The 12,379-nt window shown below is 35.3% G+C and overlaps 1 protein-coding gene across 1 annotated transcript; it reads right to left on the bottom strand.

Moving 5' to 3' along the window:
- Window positions 1-3,121: 3,121 nt before the first annotated feature.
- Window positions 3,122-5,838, bottom strand: LOC137744214 (aluminum-activated malate transporter 8-like). The gene is made up of 6 exons (XM_088681878.1): window positions 5,341-5,838; window positions 5,110-5,250; window positions 4,620-4,892; window positions 4,403-4,527; window positions 4,096-4,239; window positions 3,122-3,935 (listed from the first exon to the last, which is right to left on the bottom strand). The coding sequence occupies exons 1-6, from the start codon at window positions 5,633-5,635 to the stop codon at window positions 3,432-3,434; spliced, it is 1,482 nt and encodes a 493-aa protein (XP_088538004.1). The 5' UTR covers window positions 5,636-5,838; the 3' UTR covers window positions 3,122-3,431.
- Window positions 5,839-12,379: the final 6,541 nt, after the last annotated feature.

The raw sequence follows: 12,379 nt of genomic DNA, 5'->3' as shown, positions 1-12,379 counted from the left end.
TGACTTTAAAATAAAATGCATTAAATAATAAAATTAAAACATAAGAAAAGAAGACCTAGGGTGTCTGAATTCACCGTAACCAATTCTACTTATTTCCCTTAATATGTTATGCTCAAGTAGTTCTCCAATATTGATGATCGATTTTCCCTAAATTATTCGATGGCCATGGCATCTGGTTACATCAAAAGTATCCTTACATGTTAACCCTCTATGGCATCTAAATGGATTTAAAGTCAGAACCCATTAAGCTCTATGGAAATCGTTGGAAAATCACACAAACCCTAATTGTATGGCATCTACAAATAGGCGGTTATGGTATCAATTGCAAGAAACTAAACCCAAGTTAAGTATGGCATCTACTCTAACTTGCATCAAAGCAACCTAATTTAAACCTAGATGGTGATCAAGCATCTAAATAAAAATCAAGCGCATTACGAACAGTAAAAGATACTCAATAAAGATGAAAAACATGATAATAACAATGCCACAAGGCAATTAAGTATTCATGATTAGGCTACATCGTAACCCTAGCAAAGAAAAGAAACTAGAAAAGCTCTCCCCTCTTCTCTTCCTTGCCGCAGCCCCCTAAAGTGTAATATGTTTTTTGTGGCTTTCTTCATGAATGAATAAATAAGGAGAAGTAATCTCCACATTATAACTCACAGCAAAGGGGCAACATAAAGCCTAATTAAAAACCTAGCCCAAATTGGACATTAAGTCCTAATTAAAGAAAAAGAAATTAAACGGAAATCATAAAAACAATTATGTCTATCCTAAAATCCATTGAATAGCTTCCCATGTTCATTTGATTTCCACAACCATTGTAATCTCATCTTCTTATTGTAATGCATACGTATTGATGCAGTTAATTAGCCTCGTGCTCCACTGGGACTGGAATTACTCTAGACACTCGAAATCTCCATTTTTCACTTATTTTTCGCGTAACTCCCGTATCGAATGCCTATAAATGAAAATAATACAATTAGTGCATTTAACCCATTCATATATACAAAATTCAAAGGAAGTATAAGATAAAAATATATGAAAATATGCACCATCAATAACAAAAAATGGAATGTTGTAGAAAAGGAATGAATGTAGAAGAACAATTTTAGAGAGAAGAAGAAACTGAGAGAGAAAAAGCTTTCAAGATTGTATTCTATTGACTTGATTGAATTACACACTAGCTTTTACAATGTTATATAGGTGTACAAAGCTTGGCGCCTAAGATATCTACGCTAACAAACTCAACCTTATCCAACAATTCTAACTAACAACAACTTCAACTAACTTAGCTGATTTGGCTTGCTGACATGGCTAACTAACTTTGCTGATTTGGCTTTACTGATGTGGCAACATTATCCAACATCCCCCTTTAATCTCAACCAGGGTTTCCAAGTTTGAGATTGAATGAATGCTTAACAAATGTATGCTTGTGTAAACCTTTTGTCAATACATCAGCCGTCCGTTCATCAGTTGGAACATACTTCACTTCCAAATCCTATTTCCTTTACAAAGTCATAGTCAGTATCAAGGTCTTAATCCGAGAATGAAACACTAGATTAGCACTCAAAGTTATAGCTAACATATTATCACAATATATCATAGGAGGACTAGGTAAATACACTTCCAAATCCTTAAGAATATATCTGATATAGGCTACATCTATAACAGTGTGAGCTAAAGCTTTGTATTATGCTTCAGTAAAGCTCATTGAGACAGAACTTTGCTTCTTTGATTGCCAGGAAATAGGATTGTTACCAAGGAATACTATATAACCTATCACTGATCTCCTTGTATTAAGATCAGTAGCCCAATCAGAGTTTGAAAATGCACTTAATGTTGGTTCTGCAATAGCTGAATAGACAATACCAAGTAAAGATGTCCCTTGAAGATATCGAATTATTCTCTTGACTACTCCAAGGTGAATATCAGTTGGATTGGTCATGAATTGACAAACAAAATTCACAACAAAGGCAATGTCCAGCCTTGTGAAAGTTAAGTATTGTAATGATCCTACTATACTTCGATAAAAACTTGGATCTGTTAGAGGAACCCCTTATATTACCAACATTGAACTATAAGGTTTGCATGTGTAGGAGCAGGTTTACATGAATCCTCTCATGCTTTATGAATGAGATCTTTGACATTCTTTGATTGGTTAACAAAGATGTCTTCATTTGACTAATATTGCATCTGCAATCCTAGGAAACATGTAAGTTTTCCCAAATCCTTCAAATCAAACATTGTAGACAGCTCAGTGATCACTTGTTACACTTTAATAGAATTTGATCTAGTGAGGATAATGTCATCAACATACAACAATAAAATGACTATATTAGATTGATCTTTCTTCATGAAAAGACTTGTATCAGATCCTGAAGCAGTGAATCCCATAGCTAAGAGATAGCTTGTGAATTTAGAGTTCCAAGCCCTTGGAGTGTGTTTTAATTCATAAAAAGACTTTATCAATTTGCACACATGTGTGGGATGTTGTGGATCAACAAAACCTTAGGGCTGTTTCATATACACTTCTTCCTACAAATCACCATGTAAGAAGGCACTCTTAATGTCCAATTGTTTTAACTCCCATTTATTCATGCTCTTGAGAAAAACCTTGTGCAACAAACCTAACTTTATATCTTGAAACACTGCCATCTATATTCTTTTTCATCTTGAAAACCCACTTGCTGCCAACAATTGCTCTATTTGTAGGTAGATGTACTAAACTCCATGTACCCTGAGCTCTAAGAGAATCATACTCCTCTTGCATAGCCTTTTGCCATTGAGGCAAAGAAGAAGCTTTTCGAAATGAACTTGGTTCTACACAATTTGATACTTCAGTGACAAAGGAAAAGCCACCAGAAAAAAGGTTCATCTTCAGTGATTTGTAGAGAATTTAGCTTAGGAAATGTAGCAAGAAAAGTTGCATAATTTTTCTTCTCAATAGCCCCACTTTTCAACCTTGTCATCATTGAATGCTGAGAAGTTGAATTTGACAGATAGGAAGAATTATATTCTTCTCCTCCCTCTCACTACCCTTTCACCTCTCCTTTTCTCCATATAACCTCCCTAGATCTCAAACACAACCAAAAAATCAAAAAAGAAAATAGTTATCAAATGCACTCTAAAATTTTCAATTCAATTCAAAGGAGAACACCAGATACATAGCCCAAGGGAAGAGAAATATTTTCATCTTTCGCCCTTAGAAATATTTTCTTCTTTCGCCTTTACTAGGTATATAGTGGGAGGACTCTTGTTGCATAAGTTTGAATATAAAATGGGGAAATATTGCTAACATGTCTTTCCCTACTAATCCCACAGTTTGTGAAATTAGAACATGATCGAGTTGATCATTATACTCAACAAAATATAGCATACAAGTTGAGTATTTTCAACCCAGATTAATTACATGTTAGAGTGACAAATATTTACATTTCCACCCTTGGTTTTGGGCATTTTGGTGCCTGAGGATTAACCTCATTTTCTTGGAAACCAATGTTTGTTTCACCTACGGTGATTATAACATGGGCATCTTCACCATCCAAAAGTACAGGATTAACGCTTCCCCTGTGCAGCAATGGTGGCTTCTCTGGCGATACAGTGGGCTCCACAGCTTTTTTGAAGTGTGCTAGTTCAGAAAGCTCATGAACTGACTTAGAAATGTTTTCTACCCCTTTGACAATCTCAACTAGTATTGAAGCAACTGTTGCAGCTGGTACAATTCCAAGTATGTCAGCAGTTTCTAGTGATGCAGCTTTGAGTGCAATTTTGAGGTCTTCGACTGCAGTTTTGGAGTTCTCCAAATGTTCACAAGCATCTTTTGGTTCTTTCATGGTTTTGATTGCTATGGCTAACGCTTTTAGGGCTTTTCCAGATTCAATACTCATTGTTCTACAGGAGTCTTGAATTATCTGTAAAAATTCTGGTGGTACCTGCAAGGATGATAAAATTAATTAAATAGAAAATTAAATTATATATTTAGTCAGATCAATTACACATTATATAAAATCATTTAACATGGTAATTTTCCTTCCGTTAAATATTTTAATTAAATTATGCACCCTTAAAAGAGTATGATGGTTTGATACATACTTGTACATCTGAGTTGATGTGACCATTTAGAGTTTCAATCTGGTAGGCACATTGCCTGGCAAGGGCACCGATCTTTAAGTACTGCTTCCATGGATGGCGAAATTTAAAACTTCCATGTCCTGGCTCCCATCTTGCAAAATTTGCCTACGCAAATATACAATGTGACACAAATATGAGTACACCATATCTGGCAAGTACAAGTTGTACCCATAAAAAATGGCTAGCTAAAGATATTAGTGGTTTCCATCCAGGGTAAAATTTAGTGGCAGCAGGAAATTAACGGGCAAAAAGATGCTTTAGTACTCACCAAGGATTCTTCACTGCTTTTTGAGTTGAGGACACTCTTATATCCTTGAAGAAATGATTCCTTATTTTTGGAGACCATGCCAGACTTTCCATTCTTAGGTAATGGAAAATATTCACCCCCAAAATCTGTAATTTATTAAATTGCATATTCTTCTTTGAACATGTTGAACAAAACTAAAGGAGCTAGAGCCAATTAGGTAATATATAATTTAGTTTACCTTCTAGGTAGTTTGCAAGCTTTTCTATATTGGAAGCTATCAGCTTGTGCAGATCTTCACCAGCCCATACTGGACAAACAAAAGCTGATATGATCATGCAGGTTCCTCCACCTATTACAATTGTTAAGAGTCTCTCATGTGCCATCTCCAAGATCCCTTCAACACGATACCCCGAGACGGTTACCATGCTGAATGTCAGTATGAATATCAACACCCCATAGTCATATCTCGCCTTGATCCGTGGGAAGAACCGTGAGAATGTAGATGCTGCAGCTGCAACCATAAAATAACGCTTGCATGCATTAGTATAGGCAATATAGTCTTTTACATAGAGGCAGACTATGAGGAGAAAACTTCTTGCAGAATAATGTCTGTTAATTATGTCAGAGATAGTGAATTGGGGCCGTTAATTTAAGGGGGACCATGTTGGTCATGTCATATCCGGCAATAGAATGTTAACTCTATTTTTTATGTACAAACATATATATACCTAGTAGGAAGACAAAGATCCCAAGCACAATGGGTTCTCCTTTCACTCCAAAGAGACTAGCTATGTGATTAGCTCCAAGGCCAAGAGCACCAGCCAAGAATGTTGCAAAACCTCTATTTAAACCTTTGCTGAGGGTTGCACCTACACAGAAAAAGAAACTAAGTACTTGATTAATTGAACATTATAAGTTGAATGAAACTTAAATGTATGTTCACTTTGTTCTTAACTTACCTACAGTGAATTCAAACACTACTACCACGGTTAGCACCGCCCAGATTCCTGCAACTCCAATACCTTCGAAAAGGGCTTGCCAGTAGTACAATATGGACACCAATGTAAGAGCCAAAGCCACTTTTAGAGAGTGAGTTACTCTCCTTGGGTCATCTTGTCCTAGCTTTATAATGCTCTTTACAACTTTGACAACCTTGGTACTCAACTTCCCTAGCAAGGCCATGAGCCATCCATATGACCGCGAGAAAGCCCCAACCTTCTCTTCCCCTGCAGTTGCTAACTCGGTGATCTCCATGCCTTCAGTTTAGGGACAAACTGTATTAAAAGGTTTGAATTAAGAAAGATGGTTTTCCTTTCCTAACAAGTTAAAGTGTCCTATATTGAGAATAACTAAGCTAATTAAAGCCCTTAGAAAGATGGTTTTTCCTTTTGTAGCTTCAGAGACTTTAGAAAGGGAGAAGGGTGTGGAAGAGAGAGATGGTTGGGCAAGAAAATGGAAGCAACTTTGATGGGTTGAATTCTCTGACTATTGGCCCTAATTTATAAGGCAGAGTTTGCCAGTTTGGTGTGACTGAAGAATATTTTATGGGTTACACGTCTTTGTGTCTCTTGTATGAAGAGAGACAAAGATTTTGCTTTGAGAGGAAAAGGAGGGTTTTGAAAAGCGTGGGCTGACTAGGCTTTTACTTGGATATAAGCTTATTATATTAAATAAAGGATAATGCTTACATCTTCTTTGGGAATGAGTTTATTCTGACACTTGTAAATAACGTTTATTTAATGTAGAAATTTCATAATTAGAACCATTCAATCTTTTAATCCCTAATTTGAAAATCATTTCTACAAAAAATCATATGAATCGATGATCGTTTAGTCATCCAAATATATTAAATAAATCAGTGGTTTATTACAAATATGTTACTTGGTACCTATATTGTTGATTTATTTGATACAATTGAATGACTATCTAGATGATCAAATGATTTTTTTTCAATGATGACTTTCAAATGAATATTAAGAGATTAAACGATTCCAATTATAAAAATTTTACGTTGAAGATATATTATTTGCAAGTGAAAGAATGAGTTCATCTCAAAGAGATGCAAGTATTATCCTTTAATAAAACCCACAAACTTTCAGAACATAATGATAATTTATCCCACTTGTCAGACTAAAGGAATCAAGAGTGCTTCAACCCACTAGTCACTCACAAGTCGCAACTCTGCGCTCACTATAAGGTTAAAAGTTTAAAACCCTTCAGCTTTTGATGATCAAGTGGGTAAGTGTGTATTCTAGTTTCCATGAATCTCTCTCTCTCTCTCTCTCTCACACACCCCTCCCCCCCCCCCCCCAAAAAAAAAACTTGAAACCCTAAATTTCCGTACGTAAAACATGGTGGTGTGATTACTGTAAAGTCTGACATGCACTGTATCCCACTGTTCCGAGAGAGAGAGAGAGAGAGAGAGAGAGAAGATGATCAGTTTGCTAACTCAGTTTTGAAGTTAATTAAAAGAACTTGTATGAATTGACTTTGAGTAGAATACGCTTTCACCTTGCCATGTGCACTAACCGCAGCAGCTTTATTACAATTATTTACTACGAAAGTAGTGGAAGAATGATGTAGCTATATACATATTCGTCGTTTAAACTATAGATAGTTAAAGAATCCATAGAACCAATGGCATTCACATATAAACCAGTAAAAAGTCTGTATGCTTTGCAGGTCAGAACTATAAAATGATAACGTCACAAGGTTAACAGAGAAACAAAAGTGGAAAGTGATGCAGTATAGTAACGTAGTCTACTGTATAATTAAGTAACCCAAATAGAAAAGGTAGTATCTGTGTACTGATTGGAAGACTTTTCCTATGTGGTTATTTCATCTATGAGGATGAGATTTATGGGAGAGGATCCTCTCTGGACCCAAACCCACCGGATCCTCCTTCTTCTTCTTTCTTTTCTGCAGTTTTGATTCTACTGCTGCTGCCTCTTCAATTCTTCTCCTTCACTCCTGGGTCTTCTTCTTCACTTTCTTTTTTTTTTGTATGTTTATAGGAAACTTCTACATGGTCAGTTTTATATAAAATCACGATCATGGACAACTATTATGATGTTGCCGATAACTAGCTCCAGGGAACCCAGGACGTTGACTTCGGGAAGCACAACGCTGATTTTGGGGAAGCCACGATGCCAACGCGGCCTTTAAAGAAGAAAGATCCGGAGAGGATCCTCTCCCGAGATTTATGTCCTTGATTAACTGTAATTTTTTATTTGTGTGTTAATAATTCTCTTGAATATATGTACTGTCGAAGTTTCTTTAAAAAAAAAAAAAACCTCATGATATATCTGAGGAGATTTATCAAGTATTTCAATATATGCAAGTGCTTAGGCATTGGGGGAATTGGGATGAAACGACAAATTAAGGTAGTACCAATGAATATATTAATGTGTTATCAGACAAAATTTAGTGTGTGTCTTCAGTTCATTACGAAGAGGAAATATTATTAGGTCACCACTTATTGCTGATGTAGCATCACGTTGGGGTCACAGTGACAACATGATGACAAAGAAAAAAAAAAGGAGAAAAGCCAAAACAAGGGAACCTACAAGTTAGAACGAAAGGCATCGATCGGGGTCATGTTTTGGAAGTTGATGAATCTTTTTCTTTTCCTTTTTCTAATATACATGGTTAGAAACGAAATGAGTATTTAATCCACTTTGGAAACTGCTGCTTAGAAACCACCCACCACCCCACACACCACCCCCCCCCCCCCCCCCCCCCCCCCGGCGCGGCGCCTCTTTTTCTGTGTTGATCTGTACATGCATTCTCTCTATTTCTTATATATGCTGTACGCGTTCTATATGTTACATATATGAAGCATGTAGTTGTACATGTATTATCCTGATTATTATTTTTGTTCATCTGTAGAACTCATAAAAAATTGATCATATATGAAACTGATAATGTGAGCAATCTATAGGCCTTTCTTTTTATCTACCTAACTTTTAGAAAATAGCATTATAGCATATTTAAGATTTCCAAATGTGGAGGCATGGTACTAAATAAGGCATGGCTGCTGTGTTGGCGTGAGTTTCCCTAATTTAAGAGATTTTATTTTATTCTTATTATAATTCTACGTTGATCAGGTTTTAAATTGTATTGTAAAATTCTCTTTAAATCACTTTATATACTTCTATTTTGGAGATGGATAATATATCAAAAGTGATTTGTCGAGAGAGCTATGAAAAACTCGGTTTAAAACAACTTTAGTAAGAATATATGCCAGTTGATCATCAGACTTTACGAACAATAAAGAAATTCAGGCCTCACTTTGTCTGCCAGTCTTTTTGTGTTTCTTCATCATCGTTAATTTATCACGTTGATGTGTTGAAATTACCCAAAATTAACAAAAGGATGCAAAACCCAAGCTGGAAACAATATTCCTTTCACTGTTTATTCTTTGTACTCAAGATTTTGCCAAAATTTTGAGCAACTTGTAAAGGAGGTACATAAGCGCAACACCAACTTGATAGGTCCTTCACTGAGGGAAACAGCAAGGCAATCCAAATGCTTAAAGTACTTGTATGTATGCATGCCTTATCCACTATACCAATTGTACATAGTTTTGGAAATCATCTAATGGTTTAAAATTCACAATTAAATGGAGCTGAATTTTCGTTATTTTTGTTGTACTTGTTTTGATTACGATTGCTGAAGTGTTGATAGCTTCACATACTGCTGGCCAGCTAGAATATATGTGGTTTGTTTATTTAAGAGCCTCTCTGTTTTTTGCTTCATTCCTTTTATGGAACCTTATTCGATCAAAGGTGCATTAATGTGACCATTGTCACTAATTTAGTATTAGAAATTTGGATTCCAAGATATGTGCACGTACCTTTCTAAGCTCTATTCGAAATGGTAAGTATTTTCTCAGCATATAGCATTGCTCAAAAAGAGAAATTATACATAGTTCAGTAGTTAATTAGATTAAGCAAACATTTGATAGGCTTTTTTTTATTTATTTTATTTATTTTTTTAGCAAACGATGTTATCTACACTAAGGGATGGGAAAATGGGTTAGCAATAATATGGTTCAAATTCGCCTTTAGTAAGAATCGAACCTAAGATTTTTCACTTACAAGTAGAGGAATACCACTAGATCGTGGTACTAAGTGGCATCGGAAAAAAATTCATTTACTAAATTTATAAAGGGCCTCCTTAAGATAATATTCCAAATAATTTTTTTTAACAATGTATTAATGTAAAATTCGCTAATCAAAATTCCAACTTAATCGAAGTTAGCATCTGACTTCAACTAATTGAATAATAGCCACTGATTTCATAAATTTTGTTTTCATAACTGCCATGAAATTATGATTTAGCACCCATGAGGGGAAAAAAAAAAGAATAGAACTGAAAAGGAGATACGGACAGATTCTTGTGTTTGTGGGACTACGCACAAGTTGTTGCAGTCCTAATTTCTTTTGGAATGTGATTGTGTAAATTCTATTAGGAATCTATAGTATTTTTTAGATAGTGTCTTATTTCAGTTGTATTACTTGAAAGGCAAGGATTCTTCCTTCCAGCTACTATAAATAAAAGCACAATGGGCTGAGATAATACACACCACAAAATTAACCAATTATCCTCTCTCTATTGCCGTTCCCTCTCTCCCTCTCTAATTCTTGAGTTAAATAGTTCTACAACACAAGTAAATTTTTATGACTTAGTTTATTATTAGAGAAAAATGAAAAATGAAAATAATTATTATAGGCTCACTTAACCAAATAAAAACCAATTGTCATATATATAAACTAATTTTTTTTTATTAATTTCCTATTAGAATTTTTATATACATAATATATATAGAAAAGGATATAAATTTTGGGGGCCCTTTAGAAATTGGAGGTCATGTGACCTTTTCCACGCCCCCAACGCCGTCCATTTGCTTTTGAGTTACACAACGCTGCCAACCCTACAAGAGGTTCTTATCCATATAATTTGAACAAAAAACTATTGAAAGTGTGAATCACATATTAGCAAACTAAAGCCTTACTTAATGGTTAAATAAGATTTCATATTATAAGATATTGTTGACCCTAAAAAGGTGAAGGAAAGTGTTACTTAATAAAATTTCATATTATAAGATATTGTTGACCTTCAAAATTACACAAACTAGGCTAAAGTAATTTACAAGCTAACTACATCCTTTTGCTATTGCGGGTGTGCCAATCCGCAAACCAAGCTCGGCCAGACAAATAGGATGAATATGGTGGCGTGGTGATGTCCAATTTTTGCATTTAGTGACTTCGGCCAAGGAAGGAATACTCTTCCCCTTAGCTTCATCTTTTTTCTTTTGTATTTCTGTTTGGATGTACTTCAAGAGTATGTGAAGGTTTTTTAGATCTGGTGGCTCTCCCTGGTGTGGCAGTTCTAATAGCAAGTTTAGGTTAGAGGTTGTTTCCCATTACAGGTTTGAAAACTTTTGCATTGTGAAGCCTTGGTCGAATGTACCACTCAGGTTGAATTCTCCATGACGGTTGCCTCGGTGGTTGCTGGCAAGGTGTTTGGGGCGGCACCGGCAACGTTCTACCATTGCAAGATTGGTATTAGGGTTATGCTTACTGTCAGTTTTTTTTTTTTTTTTTTTTTTTTTTTTAATATCTAGTTTTCCCATTTTGCTGTGGGCTTTTTGCTTATCTATTTAGGGGGGGTGGTTGGCTTTACCCAAATGTAGTACTTTATATTATTTAATGAATGATGCTCTTTTCACAAAAGAGGAACCCTATAAATTAATCTCCAATTGTGCCACTTATTACTACTGTTTAATAGTATTCTTTTATACTTATTGTTGGTGTATTTCATTAATACATATATACATATATATGGTGTTGCGTGTATAATGAGAGATTGGCTGCAATGCCATGTCTCTTGGATTGAAAAAGCATGGCTGCAGTGCCATGTCTCTTGGATTAAAGAAGCATGGCTGCAGTTCCGTGTCTCTTGGATTGAAAAAGTACAACTAAGGGATATGTCCCTTGTTATGAAATCAGAAAGTTATGATATTTTGATAAAAAAAAAAAAAAAAAAAATACATACATGATCTAGCGATAGGATTGCATCTTTTTGGAAAATGAAAGGATGCAGTAGGTTGTAATTTTGATTGAAGGATGCATCCATTCGGTGGCAATGATGCAGGAAAGAACATGACCTTTTATATGCCTACTTTGATCCATCTTCAAGGGGTTTCATAATATCTATATATAGCCCATGTTGGTTGCATATTTGGATATACAATTCTTCAAACAATAGTTTCTTATCCTCTTTCTCTCCATCAAAGCCATACATTTTTCCTTTAGAAGATTTTAAGGGAATTTCAGTTCTTGCTAAACTAAAATTCCAAATTTTGTTGTATCTTGGAAGTGATTTGCTTTAGATCCTTTAGCAAACTCATATTAGAGTGGGGGTTAATATCACTCTAAGGAAAATGTATTAACGTGCCTCAAAGCTATTTTTCTATCAAATTCTCAACCTTATCCTAACAATCTTAAAGTGATATTCGCAATGGAGAAGATGTTTGAAACTATGGCTTTGTTTGCAATGAACGATGGTGCTTTCTGAAAACTTGACAAGTTTGATGGAACCAATTTCATGCGCTGGAATGACAAAATACGCTGGATGCTGACGACCCTGAAAATTGCTTATGTTCTTGATCCAAATCTGCAGCCAATTCCTAAACCTAATGATCCATATACTGAACAAATTATTGCCAACAAAATGAAGCGTGAAGACGATGAGTTGATGTGCAGAGGACATATCCTGAATACTTTGTCGGATCAGCTTTACAATTTATTTTCTACAACTCAATCTCGAAGGGAAATTTGGAATGCTCTTGAAGACAAGTATACATCGGCGAAAAAAGGGACCGATAAATTTATCATGTTTAAGTTCTATGAATTCACTATGACTAATGGCAAATCCATTGTGGGCCAAGTTCAAGATTTATTACTTTTGGTCACAAAGCTTCGTGAAGACAAA

The sequence above is a fragment of the Pyrus communis genome, chromosome 12 (assembly GCF_041283825.1).
Source record: "Pyrus communis isolate YQ-2024b chromosome 12, ASM4128382v1, whole genome shotgun sequence".
Lineage (NCBI taxonomy): Eukaryota > Viridiplantae > Streptophyta > Magnoliopsida > Rosales > Rosaceae > Pyrus > Pyrus communis.
This window is presented reverse-complemented; position numbering and strand designations above follow the sequence as displayed.